This window comes from Leptopilina boulardi, unplaced genomic scaffold (assembly GCF_019393585.1).
Source record: "Leptopilina boulardi isolate dan_hultmark-lab unplaced genomic scaffold, ZJU_Lbou_2.1 LbouV2_362, whole genome shotgun sequence".
Classification (NCBI taxonomy): Eukaryota; Metazoa; Arthropoda; class Insecta; order Hymenoptera; family Figitidae; genus Leptopilina; species Leptopilina boulardi.
The window spans coordinates 462,115-484,639 of record NW_026137932.1 but is presented as its reverse complement, the minus strand read 5'-3'; the positions used below and the strand labels follow the sequence as shown (position 1 = coordinate 484,639).

At 21.3% G+C, this 22,525-nt stretch overlaps 3 protein-coding genes across 3 annotated transcripts; 2 read left to right on the top strand and 1 right to left on the bottom strand.

The window, feature by feature from the left end:
• The first annotated feature begins 45 nt into the window (after positions 1–45).
• Positions 46–5,289, top strand: LOC127286782 (uncharacterized). The gene is made up of 5 exons (XM_051313357.1): positions 46–228; positions 908–1,549; positions 1,821–2,134; positions 2,435–2,671; positions 4,754–5,289. Exons 1-5 carry the CDS (start codon positions 157–159, stop codon positions 4,965–4,967), a joined length of 1,479 nt encoding a protein of 492 aa, XP_051169314.1. The 5' UTR covers positions 46–156; the 3' UTR covers positions 4,968–5,289.
• A 394-nt stretch (positions 5,290–5,683) lies between these two features.
• Positions 5,684–15,012, bottom strand: LOC127286779 (helicase POLQ-like). Its single transcript, XM_051313355.1, has 16 exons — positions 14,797–15,012; positions 13,212–13,748; positions 11,950–12,128; positions 11,660–11,836; positions 11,200–11,299; positions 10,749–10,945; positions 10,392–10,540; positions 9,914–10,148; positions 9,592–9,732; positions 8,982–9,327; positions 8,623–8,780; positions 7,085–7,180; positions 6,828–7,001; positions 6,629–6,742; positions 6,157–6,291; positions 5,684–5,997 (listed from the first exon to the last, which is right to left on the bottom strand). Exons 2-16 carry the CDS (start codon positions 13,693–13,695, stop codon positions 5,890–5,892), a joined length of 2,793 nt encoding a protein of 930 aa, XP_051169312.1. The 5' UTR covers positions 13,696–13,748; positions 14,797–15,012; the 3' UTR covers positions 5,684–5,889.
• A 178-nt stretch (positions 15,013–15,190) lies between these two features.
• On the top strand, positions 15,191–20,808 carry LOC127286780 (RNA-binding protein 28-like). The gene is made up of 11 exons (XM_051313356.1): positions 15,191–15,516; positions 16,005–16,150; positions 16,799–16,967; positions 17,239–17,516; positions 17,738–18,445; positions 18,662–18,830; positions 19,000–19,217; positions 19,320–19,469; positions 19,800–19,970; positions 20,252–20,434; positions 20,521–20,808. The coding sequence occupies exons 1-11, from the start codon at positions 15,498–15,500 to the stop codon at positions 20,638–20,640; spliced, it is 2,331 nt and encodes a 776-aa protein (XP_051169313.1). The 5' UTR covers positions 15,191–15,497; the 3' UTR covers positions 20,641–20,808.
• The last annotated feature ends 1,717 nt before the right edge of the window (positions 20,809–22,525 follow it).

Sequence of the window (22,525 nt, the reverse complement as noted above, 5' to 3'; positions counted from 1 at the left end):
TGATTTGAGGCGCATTTTTAGAAATATTTTTTAGAACGTGGCCCAATAGCAAAGCAGAATAAAGTCAATAAATAAAAAAAAAACGTGATTTTCATGTCAAAAACAAAAATTTGAAAAGTAGAATTTTGTTATATTAATTAAAATAATATTATAATTATGGGACTTTTTGAATTAAGTTCTTGGGGCGATGGAGGAAATAAGGAGAGGAATAAAAAGAAACATTCTCAGGTTTGAAGTGTTTTTTTTTTCATTCAAAGATAGTTTTTTATCGTTTTTATTATATTTTTTATGTTTTTTATTAAAAATATTTATACAATTTATATTTTAGTTATACAATTTTTTTTTATTTTAATTTGTTAATTAAATCAATACTTTATAAAAAGATTTACTTAAATCGAAATAGATTTCTTATTTTGAGGTTAAGTTTTCCTGTATTTCTCTCGCAAGAAAATCAGTTTTACACCAAGAATATTAATTCTTGTCTAATATCTGATTTTTTTCCATTTTTAGTATAAATTTTTATTAATTTATTGATTCAAAATGCAAAAAAAAATACTTGTTTTATTTAGTTATATGCACGTTATATGTATATCTTTATAGGTTATGTTTACAATTTTTCCGAAATTATATACAAAAATTACAATAAAAGCAATTTTTTTTTTTATAATATTTTAACATTTTTTTGTTTTAATAAAAAATAAATAATTAAAAATAAATTTAATAAGATCTTTATCGCAGTTTTGATATTTAAAAAAAAGTTTAGTTTGATAAATTTTTTTTTTCAATTCTAAGTTTCAAAAATTATATAAATTTTATAATTAAAATATAAAAAATAATTTTAAGTTAATTAAAAAATTGAAAAAACGCGTAATTTTCTAAATTTAGAGAATTTTTTTTTTTTTTACAGAAACGAAAAAAATTTCAAGACAAAGAAAAAGGAAATATCTTGAAATCAAAGAAAAAGAAATTTGATTTAACCATTAAAAATAATTCTCCAATTAAAATGACAAATTCTCCAAAAAATGAAAAATTAATGCAAAAAAATAAAAAAAAATTACAACAAAATAAACAAAATCCACCCACAGCAAATGTAAATAAAATAATGAAAAAACAATTATTATCATCGAAAATTTCACATGAAACATTGCCAATAATGACAAAAAAATTAACATTTCTTGGAATAAAGGGACCAGTTTTAGAAAAAAAAAAAAATTTACAAAATCAAAATAATAAAAAACAAACGATGAAAATTAAAAAGAAACAAAAGAAATTTATTAAAAGGGAAAAAAATTTACAAACAGAAAAATTAGGTGAAAATTTACAGCAACAGGAAAAATTAACGATTTCTACAAAATTGGGGAAAAAGGAGAAAAAAAGGACACAAATTACATCGAATATAGAAATAGATAATAGAAAACGATCAAAATTTGAAGATTTTGAAGAAATAATTGAATCAAAGAGACGAAAAAAGTTGAAAGATAATAATTCTAATTTCTCGGTAATTGGTCGTAATTTAGTAGTTCTTAAAACAAAAGAAGAAAATTTAAAAGTAAGTTTTTTTTCTCGAAAACATTAATTAATTCAAAATTATAAAATTAAAATTTTTATTTCATTTTTTTATTTATATTTCTACTTTATATAAAATTTTATCAATAAAATATAAAAATAATAATTTATTTATTTACATGTAAACGGGCTAATAATAATCATAATAAAACAATTTTAATAATTAATTAATTAATTACTTAATAAAGAAAATATTAAAAGTGTTTTTAAAGAATATTTTCAAAATGAATTTTTTTTTTGCTTTTTGATTATAGAGCGGAAAAAATCAATTAAATGAAAAGATAAATGTTAATAGATTAAAAGGAATGTTAGAGGATAAACAAAAAGAGAAGAAAAAACGTAAATGGGACAAATCACTATCGTTAAGAGAAAGAATGATGGCACAACTTCGATCGTCGAGATTTCGTTTTATTAATGAAACTTTATACAATAATGCAAGTTTTGAGTCAAAAAAATATTTTAAAGACGATCCTGATGCTTTTAATGCTTATCATGAAGGATTTCAACAACAAGTTGATAATTGGCCATTAAATCCTGTTGATATTATTATTGAATCGATTAAAAAAATGTAAATAAATTTTTTTTTTTCTATTTTTAAGAAGAGAAAAAAATTAATAAACTCAATTATTGTCAATTAATAAACAAAAATCTATTTTATTAATTATTTTCTTTTTTTAATAATTAAAGATTAAAAATAAATCTAATTAGCAAATTAAAATAGATTTTTGCTTATTGAGAAAAATGTATTTTATTAATTTTTTTTTTTTGATTATTATAAAATTGAGTTTCAAAAAAAAAATTAGTGAAAAATGCTAAATTGAAATATTTAAGTTTTTTTTATAAAAAATAACAATTGGCTTTTTTTTAGGCCAAAGGATTATATTGTAGCCGATTTTGGATGTGGTGAAGCAAAAATTGCGGAATCAGTTTCTCAAAAGGTGCATTCATTTGATTTTGTTGCTTTGAATGAAAAAGTAACGGTTTGTGATATGGCGCACACGCCACTTTTAAAAAGCGGTGTAAATATCGTTGTTTTTTGTTTATCTCTTATGGGAACGAATCTCAATGATTATTTATTTGAGGCAAATCGAGTTCTCAAAAAAGGGTATGTTACATTCTCTACATTTATGAATTTTTAAAAATTTTAATTCTTTCAGAAAAATAAAATTTCAGTATAAATAAATAATTTAATAATTAAATTCTTTTTTAAAAGGTTTTTCTTTTTTTTTTAATAAAAGAGGGCGAGTAAGTTTGAAATTGTATTTCAATGGTAATAAATTTATATTTAAAATTATTTAAAATTATTCAAAAAATTTTTAAACGAAATACGGTTTTTTTTAGTATACAATGCAGATCTTCTTTAGATCTTCTTTATTTCAATTATTTAACAAATTTTTAACTAAAATTCTTCACTAAATTAATTATTTTTTAATAATTTTTAATGAAATTCTTCACAAAATTCAATTATCTCAAACTATTTTTCAATTAAAATTTTTATGAAATTTAATAATTATTTATAATTTTCAAAAAAATTAGCAAATAAAATTATACCAAAAATTTTTAATTCAAAATCACTTGAATTTTAATTATTTTTTCAAAAATTACATATAATAATCGTGAATATCTTTCGTTCATTCTGTCCACACCTGAAGTTAGTATTTGTTATAGGTCTTTCGTTTTTTTTAAATGTATTGTTTGACATTATTTTGTGTTGGATAAAATTTTTCAATGTTTTTTTGGCATTGTTTCGATAATTAATTTTGAATCGAAATTTTAAAAAATAATTGAATTTTATTTTATTTTAAATTGAAAACTTGGTAAATAATTGCATTTAAAATTGAAAATAATTTAATTTTAGTTGATTGTTGATTGAAAATTTGAAAATAATTAATTTTAGTTGATTCTTGATTGAAAATTTTGATAATTAATTTTGACTCGAAATTTTGGAAAATAATTAAATTTTAATTGAAATTTTGGATAATAATTTAATTTAAGTTGATGTTGAATTAAAATTTCGGGTAATAATTGAATTTTAATTGAAATTTTCGATAATAATTTAATTTAAGTTCATTTTTAATTGAAAATTTCGATAATTAATTTTGAATAAAAATTTTAAAAAATAATTTTATTTTATTTCATTTTAAATTGAAAACTTGGTAATTAATTGAATTTTAAATTGAAAATTTTGAAAATAATTTAATCTTAGTTGATTGAAAATTTTTATAATAATTAATTTTAGTTGATTCTTGATTGAAAATTTTGATAATAATTAATTTTGACTCGAAATTTTGGAAAATAATTGAATTTTAATTGAAATTTTGGATAATAATTTAATTTAAGTTGATGTTGAATTAAAATTTCGGGTAATATTTGAATTTTATTTAATTTTAAATTGAAAACTTGGTAAATAATTAAATTTTAAATTGAAAATTTGGAAAATAATTCAATTTTATATATAATTTAATAACATATAATAATAATTTTCATTATTATCATTTAATATGAAATAATATTCTAATAAATTTAAATTATTATTGATAATATTAATCTTTAATTTCTTTATAACAAACAATTAAATACTCAATTTGGCGCGCTTGCGCGCGTTTAATATTGCTAGTTTCAATTAATTTGAATGATTTTTATAATATTCTTCGAAAATTCAATTATCTGAAAGCATTTTCCAATTAAAAACTTTTGAAATTCAATTTTTTAATGTGATTTTTAATAAATTCAATTTTATTTTCAAAAATTTCGATTTAAAAACTTCTAAAAATTTAATTGTTTCTAAAATTTTTTGAAATTTAATAATTTCAAATCTCTTTCGAGTACAGTCAGTTTATTTGACAATCGAGTTGTGAATGTATATTTGGATAATCATCACAAATGTTGACACTAAATATTTACATACACTAAAAATTTCACATTGATCCCGAAGCTATTTTCGAAGATAAAGCGAATTAAAATTTTCATATTTTTTTAAGGAATAAATAAAAAATATTTTAATTGTAAAAATTAATTAAATACAAGTGTAAATTTTAAAATAAATTTACTAAAAATTACTAAAATGCTATTAAAATATAAATAAAGTAAAATAAATTTAATTCAAAAATTTAATATCTTTCTTCAAAATTTAGAGAATTTACAGTTCTGATAAATAAATAAAAGTTAAAAAAAAAAATTGTTTCAGGGGAATAATGAAAATCGCCGAAGTAGAAAGTAGATTTGAAAATATCGAGGATTTCATCAAATTAGTCACTAGCTATGGATTTGTCAATACTTGGGCGGATATTTCAAATGATCTCTTCTATTTTTTGGACTTTAAAAAAGAAAAAGATATTGAAAATGGAAAAAAGAAACTTCCCGCTATTGAACTCAAACCCTGTTTATACAAAAGAAGATAGAAATATAGGCTAAAATGACATGTGAATTTACTTAGTTTTTCTCTTTTTTTTACAGTCAACCGAAAAATTTTCGTTTTAATGCAAAAATCGATGTTTTTTATTTTTAGAATTTGATAATTTTCTTAAATAAATCGATAATTTATTTAGGAATAAAAAGAGAAATACTTTTAGTTTTACGAAACTAAATCTACTTTTACATTTAAGAAAATACAATAAAAAAATATATAAATAAATAAAATGAAAAATGGATATTGATAGAAAAATTGTAAATAATAAGAGAAATTGTTAACTAAATAGTAAATAAAAAAATTTACTAAATTTATGGGAATTTTTTTATTTATTTATTTACATATACCTAGAAATTTAAAAAATTAAAAGAAACATTTTTTGTTCCACAAATCATTTTGATATCATCAATATTTTGTAAATTAACATCAAAATGAAAATATGCGGCAATTAATCTTCGTGTTTGCTTAAACAATTTGTCAATCTCAACACAAATTGCTCTGAAAAACACGTTTTTTTTCATTGATTTAAAAAATTATTTAAATTACATAAAAAATTTTATTTGTAGACAAAAAAATATTTTTCACTTCATTTATATATATATATATTTTTTTTTCACTTTGATAACTGATTTTTTATTCTATTTTTTTTATTTTGTACGAAAAAAATTGAAAATTTACAGAAAATGAAAGAAATAAATTGAATTGTAATTCTATAAATTTTTTTTTTTATTTTCCTGTGATATTCATTAACAAGTGATATTTACAATGAATATATAAGAAAATAATTTTTGAAAAAAAAAATAATTTCTTTTATCATTAATTAATAATATTCAGTCTTTGGTAACAATAATAATAATAATCTATTCCTGGGGTTAGATTTTTTTTTTTTTTAATTAACTATTTCTAATATGTAATTAAAAACTATCATCGAGCAAAAAACTAAGATCCGCTCTGGGAATTAATCCTTCTTGTGCTTCTGCGGCTTTATCTCGACAACTTTCAATGATTTCAACAATCAAGAGCTGAAAAATAAAATAATTATTAAAGAAAAAGTCATTGTCTAAATAATAAAAAAAGAAGAAATAAATAAAAAAATAATAAATAAATAAGTGAATAAATATTTAAATTTCATTTCCAATTAAGTGAAAAAATAGTAACTTTTTATCATTAAGGACATTTACGTTGGCGGCGGCAATTATTTGAAATGCCGTTTGTTTCGGCAAATGTTTGATATTATTTATGAGCTCTTGGGGCGTTGCATTTGCAATTGATGTTATTGTTTTGTAGCCCGCTTTATAAAATTGACGAGCTCGTACCTGAAAATTGAAAAAAATTGAAACTAAAACTGAAGCTGAAAATTAAAACTTTAAAATTACAAATTAAAACCAAAACTTACAAATAAAAATTAAAACAAACACAAAAATTATTTAAATTTAAAATTAAAATTAAAACGAAAAATTGAAATTTAAAACTAAAAATTAAAATAAAAATTAAAAGTAAAACTTAAAACGAAAAATGGAAATTTAAATTTAATAACAAGAGTTAATTATTGTAATTTTCAAATTAATTTAATTATTTAATGAAAGTTGGTTTTTTTTTGTAAATTATAAATCTTAATAATAAATTATTTATTACAATTAAAATTTGACTCACCACTTGAACATAAGGCAGTTGCATTAAAGGTTCCAATTCTTCAGGACAACAATACTCAAGTTTTTTGCCAAACGTCATTACTAAATCTTTTATTGCCCAAAATTCAGGTAAACTCTAAATAAAAAAAAAAAAAAATACAATTTATAGTAAAATAAAAAAAAAAAAAACTGTACAGAAAAAAAAATAAAATTATACAAACATCACAAAATCGAACGACGGACGATGCAAAATTAGCTGCCGAATTTAGGAGAAATTGAATTGTTCCACGATTCACTTGATATTTCTCAGCAACGTAAAAAACTGATTTTTGCTGCCATAATTCTTGTAACATTAGAGTTATATAAAATCTTTTAATAATTCTCTCAGGAACGTCCTAAATTATTTTAAAAAAAAAATACAATTATTATTCAGCGCTGCAATGATTAAAATCACATTGATAAATTAGTTTTACATTACCTTGGGTAATAATCCAGACATTAATTTACAAATGCTCGCCTCTGAAATTCCGATTCGTCTTGCGATATTCATTTGAACTTTATCTAATTTCATTACCTATAAAGTAAAATAATTTAAATTTATTTCAATAACTAAAAAGGGAAAAAGCCTTTAAATACAAAAAAATCTAAGTAAATAGAAAATTAAAAATTATAATTGTAAAAAAAAAATAAATAATTTTTGCAACGATAAAAAAAAAATTGAAAACCTTTTAATATTAATAATAAATAACCCGTGTGGAAAAGTGATGTGGGCCCCCAGCGGGGGCCCTTATGGATCGCCCTCATGCCATGAGGGCCGCATATGGATGATCCATAGGGGCCCCTCATGGAAACGACATGCTCATCGATGAGGGCGCCCGCATGGGCGATCCATGAGGGTGCCCCTACGGGCGCCCTTATGGGCCCTCACGTTTGCCCTCATCTTGCCCTCAAGTTTGCCATAATGTTTTTTAATCAATAATATTAATAATAAAAGTTAATTAATAATAAATAAGCTTAAGTTATGAATAAATAACATATTTATTTAATAATTATTCAATTTTAAATTAAATTCTTACTCAAATTGAATTTATTAATTAACGTTCTAATTAATTAACTGTCGGATATAATTAAAAGTAATAATAAATTAATTAATTAAAAAATTAAAAAATATTTAATTTATGCATACTATTAACGGATATTTTCATTTTTCAATTAATTCATACATAGAATTAATGATTAAACGCAAACCTGAGAAATAAATAAATCTAACGCATGGGGGGAATCGAACCTACGACCTACGGACTATGAGTCTAACGCTTTACCAACTACGCTACGTACGCTACTTCAAAACGAATGCTAACTTCTTGATGCTATTTAAACTTCAAAAATACCTAACAAAGAAAAGTGCTTAACATCATTTAGTTAAAGTTAAGATATTAAATTATATTTTCCAATCAAATGCAATTTATAAAATATAATTAATTATATGCTTTATGATTATTATCATGAATCATCTCAGGCGAATTTTCAAAAAAGTGTAAATATATTTTTATTAAAAACGCGTTATTCGTTGTTTTGAATCATTGGAAACATTCATTTTTTGTTGATAAAAAAATATTTGATTTTTGGACTTAGAAAATTTTGCTAATCGATCATGAGGGCGATCCATGCGGGCCCCTACGGTGGCCCTCATCTATTTTGCCATAAGTGTGAGTGTTATTTTCAAAAAAGTGTAAATATATTTTTATTAAAAACGCGTTTTTCGTGGTTCTGAATCATTATAAACATTAATTTTTTGGTGATAAAAAAATATTTGATTTTTGGACTTAGAAAATTTTGCTAATCGATCATGAGGGCGATCCATGCGGGGCCCCTACGGTGCCCCTCATGGATTCGCCATATGGATCAGCCCTCATGGGCCCCCGCCGGGGGCCCCGAACTCTTGAGGGCAAGATCGTGGCTTTTTCCACACGGGAATTATCATAATAAAAGTATTTATTTATTATTATCTTTTACCACTTCGGAATAAATTGATCCTGAAGGATGAATAATTTTCGTTAAATCATAAGGTGTGACTAAATACAAAAGATGAAGAATATCATTAAGAATAATATGACTTTGAGCTTCTTTTAAATCCTCATATAAATCGTATGCAACTGGTAAATCGATACACGCTAAAAATAAAATTCATAATTTTTGCATTGTGATTAAATAAATAAATTTTACAAAAATTTTTATATAATTTTTATAAAATTTTTAATTTTTTACTTTTATTAAAACCATTGAATGAACGTAATTTTTGAAACAAAATGTATTTTGTAAATTTTAAACAATTTAAAAATGAAAAATGATAACTAAAAAAAAAAAAAAAATACCTTTCATCGCAGCTCTACCCAAATGACTTAAATCAAACTCCGTTACATCGGAAATTACTTTATTTTCCATTAAATTTGAATTTATTCCATTATCATTGATGACAATTAAAATTCCTTTCTCTAAAAGTGCAAATATTGCATTATCCATTATTTCCTCAACATTAATGGATAATCGTGCCTCTTGTAATTTCATTAGTGTTCTGTTAATTAACAATTTTAATTTGGCTTTTGTTTTTGCTATATTTAATAATACAGAACTCAATATTAAATTATTGAGACCACGATCTTGTTCAGTGTGAAGTGAACTTAAAACATCGTCTATTTTTGCCGTCACTAGTGTTCTTATCTGTAAATAACAAAAAAAAAACAGAGCTAAAGAAAAGTAACTTTAAAAAAATTTCGATTTTAAATCTGATTTTTTAAATTAAATTTTTGAAAATTGCCAAAAATTACTGAGAAATAAATTTTTTTTTGTCAATTTAAAGATTAAAATCTCATTTTTAAAATTGTATCCTTTGATATTTTTTTTTAAAAAACTTGTAAGAAAAAATAAAATTCTACATTATTGTTCTGTTATATAAAAGAAAAAAATTTTTTTTTTGTTTATTACCCTTGGAATATCTTCCGGTTTACAAATCAAAATACTTTCTCCAATTTCATTCATTCCGGCGCGTCCAGCTCTGCCAATCATTTGTTTATATCGACTTGTGTTTAAAAATTCCGTTCCAATGTAAGGAGATCTTAATAATACCTGAAATTATGAATTATTATTATTTTCATTTAATAGTAATTATTTATTTATTTAGAAATTTATTAATGATTACTTTCCGTTTATTAAAAAAAAAAAAAAAAAAGTTGAATACTAGAAAAAGAAAATATTTCAATTCGAAAAAGGGAGAAATTTAAAAAATTGAAATAAAAACAAAACAAACTCTTCTTGCTGGTAAATTGACTCCAGCTGCTAATGTTGAAGTACAACAAATAACGCACAATGTTCCATCTTTAAATGCATCTTCAATTAATTTTCTCTCCTCTGCAGTGAGACCCGAATGATGATAAGCAATTCCATATTTTATTGTTCTTCTTAAAATTGGACAAAGTGTTCCCTCATTTGTCAAAGAGGATTCTAAATATATTTTCGACTCCTTATTATGTTCTAGCAAATTTCTATAATATTTTAAATTCAAATTATTTATCCTTCTTTAATTTCATTTTATCAATAAATTAAAAGATTTTCCAAAAATTTCTATTTTTAAATAAATTTTTATTTTTATTAAATTCAAAATTTTTTTTTGTGCAATTTTTTAAACTTTAAAAATTAATTTACATTTTGTTTTTTTTTAGTTTTTAATTTTTTTTTATTATAAAAAGAAAAAGACAAGTTTAGATAATTAAAAATAATAATTGTACCTGAACAAAACTTTTGTCAATAATTTTGCAACATTTTCACAACTCTTACGATTTGAACAAAATATTAAACATGAATCTTTTGGCACTATTTCCATAACTAAACCACCGAGACAATCGGGATCAATTGTCAATGCCTCACGTGTATAATACTGTAAAGGAAAATTTTTTATACAAAAAAAAAAATCGAATTTGTAAAAAAGAGAAAGAAACGAATTTTTGTTTAGTAGATTTTTTTTTGAACTATTACAATGAAATAAATTAATTACTTTATTCATTGAATAGTAAATTTAATTAGAAATAAAATAAATTGAATCATAAAATTAATAAATAAAAGAAAATAAATTAATTTAAACTTACTGGATAGTTTTTAACTTCTTTGTCAATGAAAATTTCCTCTGTTTTCTTATCAATTTTACATATTTCTGAATTACATTTCACATATTCTTGAATTTTTACAGGTCGAAAATTATCTTCATATAAATCAGCGTTTAAAAATTTTGCTACTTCCTCTGAATTTCCAATCGTTGCACTCATTCCAATAATGTGAATATTTTCTTAATACAAAGAGGAAAATTTAATAGTTATTATAGGTACAAATACATTTTAATTAGAAATATTATTAACTTTAATTGAAAATTTATATTAATATTAATTATGAATTTTAAATTAATTATAAAACTATAAAAATAATAATAAAAAAAGTAATAACTGATAATAATATTAAATTAAATAACTTGAAATAGTTTTAATTAAATAAAAACTTTCAGTTTTATCAATTAATAAATAAATTATAAATTATTAAAATTACCATTAACAAACATAATTTTTGTTAATAAACCCTCTAATGTTGCACCTCTGCCTCCACCTTCACCAAGTAAATGTAATTCATCAACAACGACAGTTCCAATCTAATAAAAACATTTTCCATAAATGAAAAATTAAAAAATTATTTGAGAAACAATTCTAATTTTTTTATTAATAATTAACTAAAAATGAGAAAATAAATAGAAAGTAGAATAAAAAATAAATTAAAAACATAGAAGAAATTTTTAAAAATAGAAAACATTTTTTTTTTTTTTTGAAATCTAAAACAATTATTTTATAAAAAAAATAAATTTCAAAATATCTAAAATAATTTAAAGAAAAAAATTATTTAAAAAAAAAAAAAAAAATTGCGAAACAATTTTTAAAGAGAAAAGGAAAAAAAATGTTTCTACAATGAAATATAAAAGCAAAAAACAAAATAAAATCAAGTAAAAATTATTTACCTCATCGAAACGATTTTCTTCAATTAAAAAATTAACAACACCTAAAGCTTTTTCTATTGTACATATAAAAATACTATTCTTATGTCTACGTTTTTTAATAGGATATTCTCCTTTTCCACCTGCGTATTCTTCAACCAAAAAACCCATATCAATTGCAAATGGTGCCATTGCCTGAACCTAAATTTGATTAAAAAAAAAAAAATCATTTAATGAAAAAAACAGTAATTTAATATTAAAATCATAAAAAAATTTTTAAATAAAATAATTTTTTTTTTATTTTGAGAAATTACCTTCTCTTGAACTATAGCAACGTAGGGAAGAATAAATATAACATTTTTCTTATTGCGGACAATTTCTCTCAGCATTAAAATTTCAGCAACTAAAGTTTTTCCCCCACTTGTTGGGAGGGAATAAATTAAATTCTTTCTTTTTTTTATCGCTTCTAAATTGAGACATTCTTGTTGCCAAGCTGTATAAATGATATTCATTATTTACAAATAACAATAAATTCATAAATTAATGATTTTAATTTCATTTGTCATTGGATTTTCATTTCAATTTTATTTCATCTAAAGTCGTTGCGTTCTATATTCAAGAAAAATTTTATAATTATTATTTTCGATATAATTCAATTTTTAGCAAAATTATTTGATAAGAATTATTTATATTTACTTTGGTATTTTAATTTGAAACATGGGTAACGAGGAAAGAAAAAAATTTGAAAACTGTAAACATTTGTAATAAAAAAAAAATAAAAAAAACAATTAGGGTAATTAAAATTTAGACAAATTGAAATTCGGAAAATTTTAAAAACTGCGGGAAATTAAAATTTGGACAAATTAAAATTCGGATAATTGGAAACTTAAATAAATTAAAATTTGAATAATTTGAAACTTAAGTTAATTTAAAATTTCGATAAATTAAAATTTGCATAATTTGAAACTGAAAATTAATTAATTAATTAATCAATTAAAATTTGGATAAATTGATATTCGGAAAATTTTAAACTGCGGGAAATTAAAATTTGGACAAATGAAAATTCGAATATTTAGAAATTGAAAATAAATTAAAATTTGAATAAATTGAAACTTAAGTTAATTTGAAATTTCGTTAAATTGAAATTTGTATAATTTAAAACTAAAAATTAATTGAAATTCAGATAATTTGAAACATATAAATCAATAAAATTTTGAATAAATTGAAATTTAAATCAATAAAAATTCAAATTTGTATAAATTTTAAACTTTGAATAATTAAAATTTGGACAAATTTCAATTTGGAAAATTTTAAACTGAAAATCAATTAAAATTTGGACAAATTCAAATTCGTATAATTTGAAATTAAAAATTAATTAAAATTTTGGCAAATTGAAATTTGGATAATTTTGAAACCTAATTTAATTTGTGGCTATCGTGAAATTATATAAAAAAATTTTTTTAAAAAAATAATCAACGACTTTTGGAAAAATAAAATGAATTGACCTTTTAGTTTATTTTCTGTTTTTTTTTTTTTTTTTTTTTTTGCAAAATAGACAGAAAAAAATGTAATTTACCATAAAGTTCATCGATTCCCTTATATTTTTGAACCAAATATTTCATTTTTTGTGGTAATCCATAAAATGAATTATCCAATTGACTGTCAATTTGATTGCGGCCAAAATTAGACGACATTTCATGAAGAAATGAACTATTTAATACTGAAAGTATTTCAAATTCAGGATGATCGACATTTAATGTATTTTCATGTGTCTCATCATTGTTATCACTTTTTCTTCGTTTTAACAATGGACTACAATTGCTTTGATTATTATTGTAAGATTGTGAAAATTTCGTTTGTGTTAAATTATTTTCCACTTCATCGGATTCAAAAAAATTATTTAATATTGTATTGTCCAATGAGAGAAGTGTTTCAGCCGATGATGTTGATTGATGGGATAATTGTGATGTTCCTTGTGATAAATTACTTGAAGAACTACTAAAACTTCCTCTAATTGTTGGCTCTCTCCAGGAAATATTTTCTTCTCCTGTGCTCGCCATTTTTTTTTTCGTATTTTTTTTTTTTTTTTGCTTTTTTATCCCCTAAATAATTTCTATTCTCAATAAAAGAAAAGAAAAAAAAATTAAATAATTGAATTTTCAATTTTCTATTGAGAAAAAAAAGAATTAAATCTTACAAATTAAATTTTCATTCTTCTTCGATTTTTTCCCTCAATAGGTAATTTTTATATTCTCAAGAAAAGAAAAAAAAATTAAGTTAAATTTTCATTTTTTTTATCCAGAAAAAAAAATAAATCAATTTTCAATAAAAATTCTTCTTTTTTTTCTAAATAATTTCTATTCTCAACAAATAGAAAAAAAGAAAATTGAATTTTCAATTTTTTATTCAGAAAACAAATAATTAAATTTTCAATAAAATTTATATTCTTGTTTGTTTTTTTTTCGAAATAATTTCTAGACCTAACAAAAGAAAATAAATAAAAAATAATAAAAATAAAATAATAATAATAATATACCTAATAAAAAAAATAATAATACCCTAAATAAATAAATAATAAAAATAGTATTAAATAATAATTGAATTCAATTTTTTTTTTAAAGAAAAAAATGGATTTTTATTAAAATTTATATTTTATTTAAAATAAAAATTTCTTTATAACTAAAATTTGTTGGTAAAATAAAATATTGTCCTGAATTATTTATATTTGGAAAAATGATTTTCGTTTTTCTTTCTTTTTTGCTGCTAATTTAAAATTATTTCTGAAAATTCATTTCTGAGAAAAAATTGTCTCGTAAAAAAACTTTTCAAAAAAAGAAAAATATTTCTCTTTTTATTTATTTGTAATTTAATTAATTTATAATTTAATTTAAAATTTAAAAAAAAAATTATTATTAAATTTTCAATGTAATAATTAAATTTTTAATGAAAAAAAATTGTAATTTCGAAAGAATTTATTTTTATTTTGATACTTATTGTTGAGGGAAATAAAAAAATATATAAAATAAACTATGTCAAAAAATAATTAGTTATATTATTATCATTTGAATGTTAAATTGTACTAATTTTTGTTTTAGTCAAAGAAAAAAAAAACAATTGTGTATATTAAATCACGCGTGATAAATATTTTGAGGTTAACTTACCTTTGTCAACTCAAAGAACTCCGAAAATACATTATCCTATGTAATTAATTTCACTAACTGAATAACATTAATATTTAATCAACTTCAACTTTATATGAACACTAAATATAATATAAGAACAATTTTATTGTCAAAGATAAAAAAAAATGCAATTAAATGGTAAACAAAATTTCAAAATTCTTTTTTCAAAACAACCTATCAACGGACGAATAAACCATGAATTATGAAATAAACAGGTTTTATCAAAAACCCAAAGTTGGGAACGTATATCCGTAACGTATGTCCGTAAGTCACGTATGACATGTAAATAAACGTAAATTGTAGATGTAAAGAGTAGAACATCCGAAATTTAGTAACACTTTTTTTCGCAACTTTGTACGTATTCGATTTTTAATGATCCAATTCTGTTACAGAGCGATCACATGTTAATTTTTGTTGATATATATAAGTATGTAAATTTTAAAATATATAAAAAATTGTTTATTAATATGAGTATAATAAACGGTAGTACAAATATTTTTCCAATTAAAAATTAGCAAAAAAAAAAAAAATACTTTGTGTTTCTTTTTTGTTTTTGCCTGACAATCTAACCTCAAAAAAAAAAGAAATTTACGCAAGATTCGCACATGTAAATATTTTAGTGACGTTAAAAATATAGTAATTGCCTTTGTTAAATACTAATATTTACTGAATTAGTAACAATGGGAAAACCACATCAAGGTATTTATATAATTTTTAAAAAATTTTAAACTTTATTGCTATTTTTCGTTACATTTTTTTTTCTCATAAAATTCAAAACCTTGAATTTTGTTGACGATTTTAATTATTTTGACTATAAATTTTAAATTTTTAGTCTTTTTAAACCTATTTTTAAAGTAAAAGAAATATTTTAAATACTTTTTTTTAATTTCATTTACGATTTTTAATTATTTTGACTATAAATAAAATTTCTACTATTTTTTTTTTAATTTGCTTTTATTAATGTTAAAAATTTTCAATAATTTTATATTTTAATGTTTTTCTAATAATAATTTGTTATTAAAAATATGATTTTTAAAAAAATATTTATTATTTTTATTGTAAAATTTGAATTAAAAAATTTTCTTATAAATTTTATTTATTTTCTTCACGTGGAACCTAATAATTTTTGTTAAATTAAAAATATGAATTTTAATTTGAGAAAAGAAATTCTTTTTTTTTTTACCCAGGAAAAGATTCTAAAGGTAAAAAGAAATTATCTTGGTCATATCGAAATAAAAAAAAACGATTGGGAAAATCAACAAAAACAGAAAGTGAAAATATTCAAGTGCAGAATAAAAAAGGAAGAATCGTTATTCGTAATCTTTCATTCAAGGTGTGTTTTAAATTTAATTTTAATATTTTCTTTTAAAAAAAAATGAAATTTTCGTAATTTTTTTCGTTAAAAAAGAAAAAAATGTCGAAAAAAAGGAAGAAAAAAAAATTATTTAACTTATGGAGAAATACTGAGGAATTTTAGTGACAAAAAAAAGGTTTATGGAATTCTTTAAAAAAAGAAAAAATAACTAAAAATAAAAGAAAACGAAAAAAAAAGGTTTTGAATACTTTATTTTCCTATACTAAAACTAATAATTAGTTAAAAAATTCTTTATTTTTAAATTATTTTGTATTTTTTTATTATATTTATTTATTTGTTCAAAATCGTAGTAATATTTTAATTAAACAAATTTTTAACTTATCAATCAAGCGTTCAGTGTAAGTTTTTTTTAAAAAGAAATTTTTCAAATAAGTAAAGTTATTTTTTCAAATTTAATTTTTGTCCCTATTTTTACGAATATAATTTTCGTCCCTGTTTTTGTATTTTTGTGAATATAATTTTTGTAATTATAATTTTTGTAAATATAATTTTTTTAATACAATATTTGTAAATATAATTTTTGTTAATTATTAAATATAATTATATTTATTTATTATTTGTTGTGTTAATTTTTTTTTAACTATTGAAATTTATCAAATTATATAGATAACAGAAGCCGATGTTAGACGTCTTTATGAACCCTTTGGCGAAATTGAAGAAATCAATTTACTTCGACGTCCAGATGGAAAACCAGTGGGTTGTGGTTTTGTTCAATTTAAAAAAGTAACAGACGCATCGAAAGCTATTTTTCAAACCAATAAACAAGAATTTTTAGGTATTTAATAATTTTCTAAATTTATTTTACTTTTTTTCTTATTAATTTCAAAATCCGAATGTTATTTGTTTTTTAAAAATTATATATTTTTTTTTTTTGAAATATAATTATATTTCAATAACAATAATAATAATTATTTGTTACATTTAATTATAATTAAAAAAATATTTCAATTATTGCGTATATTTTATGTAGAGAAAAAAAAATTAATTAATTTTGAGATTTATTTGAAAATAAATTTTTTTTTCTTTCTTTTTTTTATTAATTAAAGGACGACCAATAAGCAGTGATTGGGCAATATCAAAGGAAAAATATTACGAAAAAGTGAAAAATGAGGAAGAATCTGATAAAAAATTAGAAAATAATGAGAAAATAAATGAGGATCAAGAAGATGAAGAGAAAAATAAAAATGAAGTAGACGAGGAAACGGTGAAATCAAAAAAACGTAAGAAAAAAGAAAATCTCTCAAAAGCAGAAGATAGAAAATTACACAAAGTTCAAAAACAAAAGAAACGAGCGCGAATTGTCGTTCGAAATTTGTCATTTAAGGTAATTAATAAATTAATTTAAAAATAAGTTTAAAAAACTAATTTTCAGGTATTGTAATTAATTAATCAAAAAAAAATAATTAAAATTAATTTTTTAATTTTAATTTATTAAAATTAATTTACTAAAATTAACATGAAAATGTTAATAAAAAACAATGTATGGTATTATAAATATTATTATTATTATTATTGTCATGATTAAAAAAATATTTTTTAACACAGGCCACAGAGGAGAATATAAAAAATCTTTTCTCAAAATACGGTAACGTTGAGGATGTTCAAATTTTGAAAAAATCCAATGGAACACCAGTTGGCTGTGCATTTGTACAATTTGAACGCGTACAAAGTGCAGCGCAAGCCATTCATTATTTAAATTTAAAACCACTTCTCGATAGGGAAGTTGTCGTTGATTGGGCAGTACCCAAGAGTAAATTTAATACACCAAAGGAAGTGAAGCATGAGGAAATTGACATCACCGACGATAAGGAAACTGAGACGGAAATTGGAAATGACGTTTCTGTTATTGAAATAAAAGAAGAAATAGAATCTGATGATGAGGAAAAAATGATAAAAAGTGAAGATGAAGATGAATCTTCAGTGAAGAGTGAAAAAAGTGATGATGAAGATGCAGAGGAAGAAGAAGAAGAGGAAGATGAGGAGGAGGAGGATGAAGATGACGATGATGATGATGAGGAAAAAGATGAGAAAAAATTTAAAATCGAAGAAGAAGAAAATGATGATTCGAGACCACGTAGAGTTTCTAATGATGTCAGTGAGGGAAAAACGGTTTTTTTGAAAAATGTCCCATTTCAAGCAAAAAATGAGGATTTAAAATATTGCATGGAACAATTTGGACCCGTTTTTTATGCTTTAGTTTGCGTTGATCCATTAACGGAACATTCGAAAGGAACAGCTTTTGTCAAATTCCAGGTTATTTTTTATTTATTTACTTATAAATAAAAATATGTATTTATTTAATATAGAAAATTTTTTTTTTCATTTATTTTTCTTGTAAGTTATTCAAGTTTAAATACTTTTTGAAAAAAATATAGTAAAAATATCAAAAAGAATTGATGAAAATAGTAATTTTATAAGTATAAATAATAAGAAATATTTTTGATTTTTTGTTTCGTTTAATTTTTTTAGAATGTTGAAGACGCTGAAAAATGTTTAACAGCTGGAACAGAATTGAAGATTTTTGATCAAATTTTAGATCCACATCGTGCGCTTCATAAAAATGAAGTGGCTGAAAGAAAGAATTCAAAATCAGAAAAAGTCAAGGACTCGAGAAATTTGTATCTAGTCAAAGAAGGAGGTATTTAAACCTTTTTTTTATATTTTTAAAATTTATGTCTATCGCACGGATTATTATTATTTGTTAAAGAGTATTTAAAAAAAATATGCGTCTACTTCTTTGACTGCTTATTATTTTTTTTTTTTTATTTTACAATTGAAAATAATGTTCGTTTTTTTTTTTTATTCAGTAATTCTTGCTCGTCATCCGGCGGCAGTCGGTGTATCGGCTCAAGATATTGAGAAACGTTTACAACTTGAACGATGGAAATCGCAAATTTTACGCAATTTAAATATGTTTGTATCGAGAATTCGTCTTGTTGTACAAAATTTACCGCCAACAATGAATGATTCACAATTAAGGGAAATTTTCAAAAAACACTCTGGACCAAATGCAGTCATAACTGAAGTAAATTTTTCAATTTTATTATTTTTTTTCTAATGCATTGAAAAAAAAACATTGAAAAGAGCAGAAAAATAATAATTGATTAAAAAAAAAACAATTTTTTAGGCGCGAGTCATGAGAAATTTAAGAAAACCAGATGCAAATGGAATTGGAGAATCAAAAGAATATGGTTTTGTCTCATTCACTCAACATGAAAATGCTTTGAAAGCTTTAAGAAGCATTAATAATAATCCAAATATTTTTTCAAAGCACAAGGTTTTTATTTCTTATTTTTATAAATTACCATTTAAAAAAAAATTGTTAGGGAATATTTTCTAATTTTACAATATTTATTTTTTTTTTTTTGTTATATTGTTTCTATTTTCTATTTTTGTGTTTCTATTTTTATGTCTGAATTTTTATTTTTACTTTAAATTTTTTTTTTACCTTTCTGTATTATTGATTTTATTACTTAAGTATTATTTTTTAATATAAAATAATATTTATTTATTATTAATTTATTGTGTAAATTTTTTATTTTTTAATTTATTTTATTCTTTATTTTATAATGTAAAATTTTTTGATAATTATTACATGAATTTGTAGAGGCCAATTGTTGCTTTTTCGATAGAAAATCGTATAATTGTTAATGCAAAACAGAAACGATTCAATAAAAGTCGTGAAAATAATCCTCTTTGGACGGGAAATAAAGAAAAACCCGAAGGACCACCGAGAAAGCGTACAAAAATTGAAAAAGAACAAAAGTTCAAAAATACGGTTAGTATTTTTTTTAGATTTCGGCTTTTTTTATTTATTTATTTAAATATTGTACCATTTTCTTTTTTTAAATTTTATTAATAATATTTTTTAACAATATTTTTTATTAATAGTTTTTTAAAATGGTCATTTTTTAATACAATTAAATTGTTTTAAATAAATCAAATTGTATTAAAAAAAATGACTATTTAAAGTTATAAATAAAATTTCGATTTAATTTAATGAGAAGAATTCTTAAGAAATAAATTAATTTAAGAATTGTTTTGCAAATTACTTTTCAGACTGATTCTTATCAGGGAATTATGAGTCAACCAACGAAAGTTAAAGGAAAGCCAACATTTAAAGTTGAAAAACAAGCAGAATTATATAAGGATCTAATAAAAAATAAAAAGAAACAATCGAAAATGACAAAGTTTTTGAAGCAGAAAAAACAAAATGAAGCTCAATCAAGAAAAGAAATTAAGGTCAGTTGTTATTATTTTTTTTTAAAATGATAATTTTCTTTTGATTTTTAAACTTTTAAATTGTCACATTTTTTTTTTTTTTGCAGCCAAAACAAGGAAAGAAAAAAGTAAATTCAGATGAGAAAAATTTTGCTAAACTTGTCAATAGCTATAAGGAAAAACTCGTGAACTCATTGCAAGTAAAATCAAAGTGGTATGACAATTAATTAAGAAAAAAAAAATTAATAAATGAGAAAAGAAAAAAAAATTATTCAATTGTTTTAATTAGAATTTTTTTGATTCATATTACAATATTAAATTTTTAAGCTATACAAAATTTTACATTATTTATGTAAATATTTAATTGTAAATATATATTTTTCTTTTTTTCCAAACTTCTTCAAATGTCTATTTATTTTCCAGTAAACAAAATTTTTTTTTTAACAGCATAGGCTTTGTATTATTTTTTTTCATCTACATTTGGTAAGTATTTATTATTACTAAATCATTAAATAGTATGATAATAAAAATTAAATATTCTTTTTTTTTTGAAAAATGGTTAGGTAAACAAATTTATTTTTTTATTATTATAAAAATTAGTTTTTAGTTATAATAAAAAAAAATTTTTTTCATACTTTTTTCGCAACAATTTGTAATATTTTAAAATTATTGCAAAAAATTAAAATGTTTCTTATTATGCACCTGTAACTTTTAAGTTTGCAATTAATATTCATATTTCATTAATTAGAGAAATAAATGTGAAGGTTAAATAATTTACAAAGCCTAATTCAGTGGCACATATATAGAAAGTAAGTTTTTAAAAAAAAGGTGAAGGGGGACAGAAACGTAGTGAGGGGAAAGAAAATATCTTTTAGTCGTCAAAGTATAAAAAGCATTTTTAGAGAAGGGGAAAAAAATTTATGTTTCCTCGTAATTTATTAGTTGCACTAGATAATAATACTTATAAACGGTAATAGTTACTAAAAATATTTACAACTAAAGCAAAATAATTCACTTCGACAAAAAATGGAAGGAAGAAAAAAAATAGTAATATTATTTTTAAAAAATAATTATTAGAAAAATTATTAACTTTTCAATAAAAATAAGAAAAAAAGTGTTTAAATACCAAAAAAAGAGTTAAACATGGAAAATAAATTTTAATTTTGAAAAAAATGGAAATAGAAATTTTTTTTTTGAAAAAACTTTTTATGCATTGAAAACTACAGGAAAAACCCTACAAAAAATCCTATTTGCAAATTAAAATCCATAAACTTATGTTGAAGAAAAATAGGTCGGAATATACCACTTCAAATGCTTCTTAATTCGCTGGCATATTCCAACCTAAATATCTCTAACATAAGTTTATGGATTTTAATTTGTGAATAGAGTTTTTTTATAAGGTTTTTCATGTAGTTTTCAGTGCCAAAACCAGTTTTTCCAAAAAAAAAATTTAACCTCCTTTTTTTTGAAAACTAACACTTATTTTCAATGTTCAATAGTAGTTGAACATAAATAATAAGTATTAATTTTGAAAAAATGGGATTAAAAATTTGTTTTTTGAAAAAACTGATATTGGCACTGAAAACTACATGAAAAACCTGATAAAAAACCATATTTACAAATTAAAATCCATAAACTTATGTTAAAGATATTTAGGTCGGAATATGTCAGCGAATTAAGAAGCATTTGAAGTGGTATATTCCGACCTATTTTTCTTCAACATAAGTTTATGGATTTTAATTTGAAAATAGGGTTTTTTGTAGGGTTTTTCATGTAGTTTTCAATGCCATAAAAAGTTTTCTAAAAAAAAAAATTTCTATTCCCATTTTTTTCAAAATTAAAATTTTTTTTCCATGTTTAACTCTTTTTTTTCGTATTTAAACACATTCTTTTTCTTATTTTCATCAAAAAAACACAATTACAATTAAATAATTTTTGTAAATTTTGTAAAAAATCCTAATAAAATTTGCGTAAATTTGTTTCGAGAAATTTTTCGTTACACAAATATTTTTTAAATTCGTATAAATATAAAAAAATAAATGATATGAATTCGTAAGAGATTTGAAAAGTATCGTGTTTCTTTTATTACTGAAAATTACAAAAGACTTATAT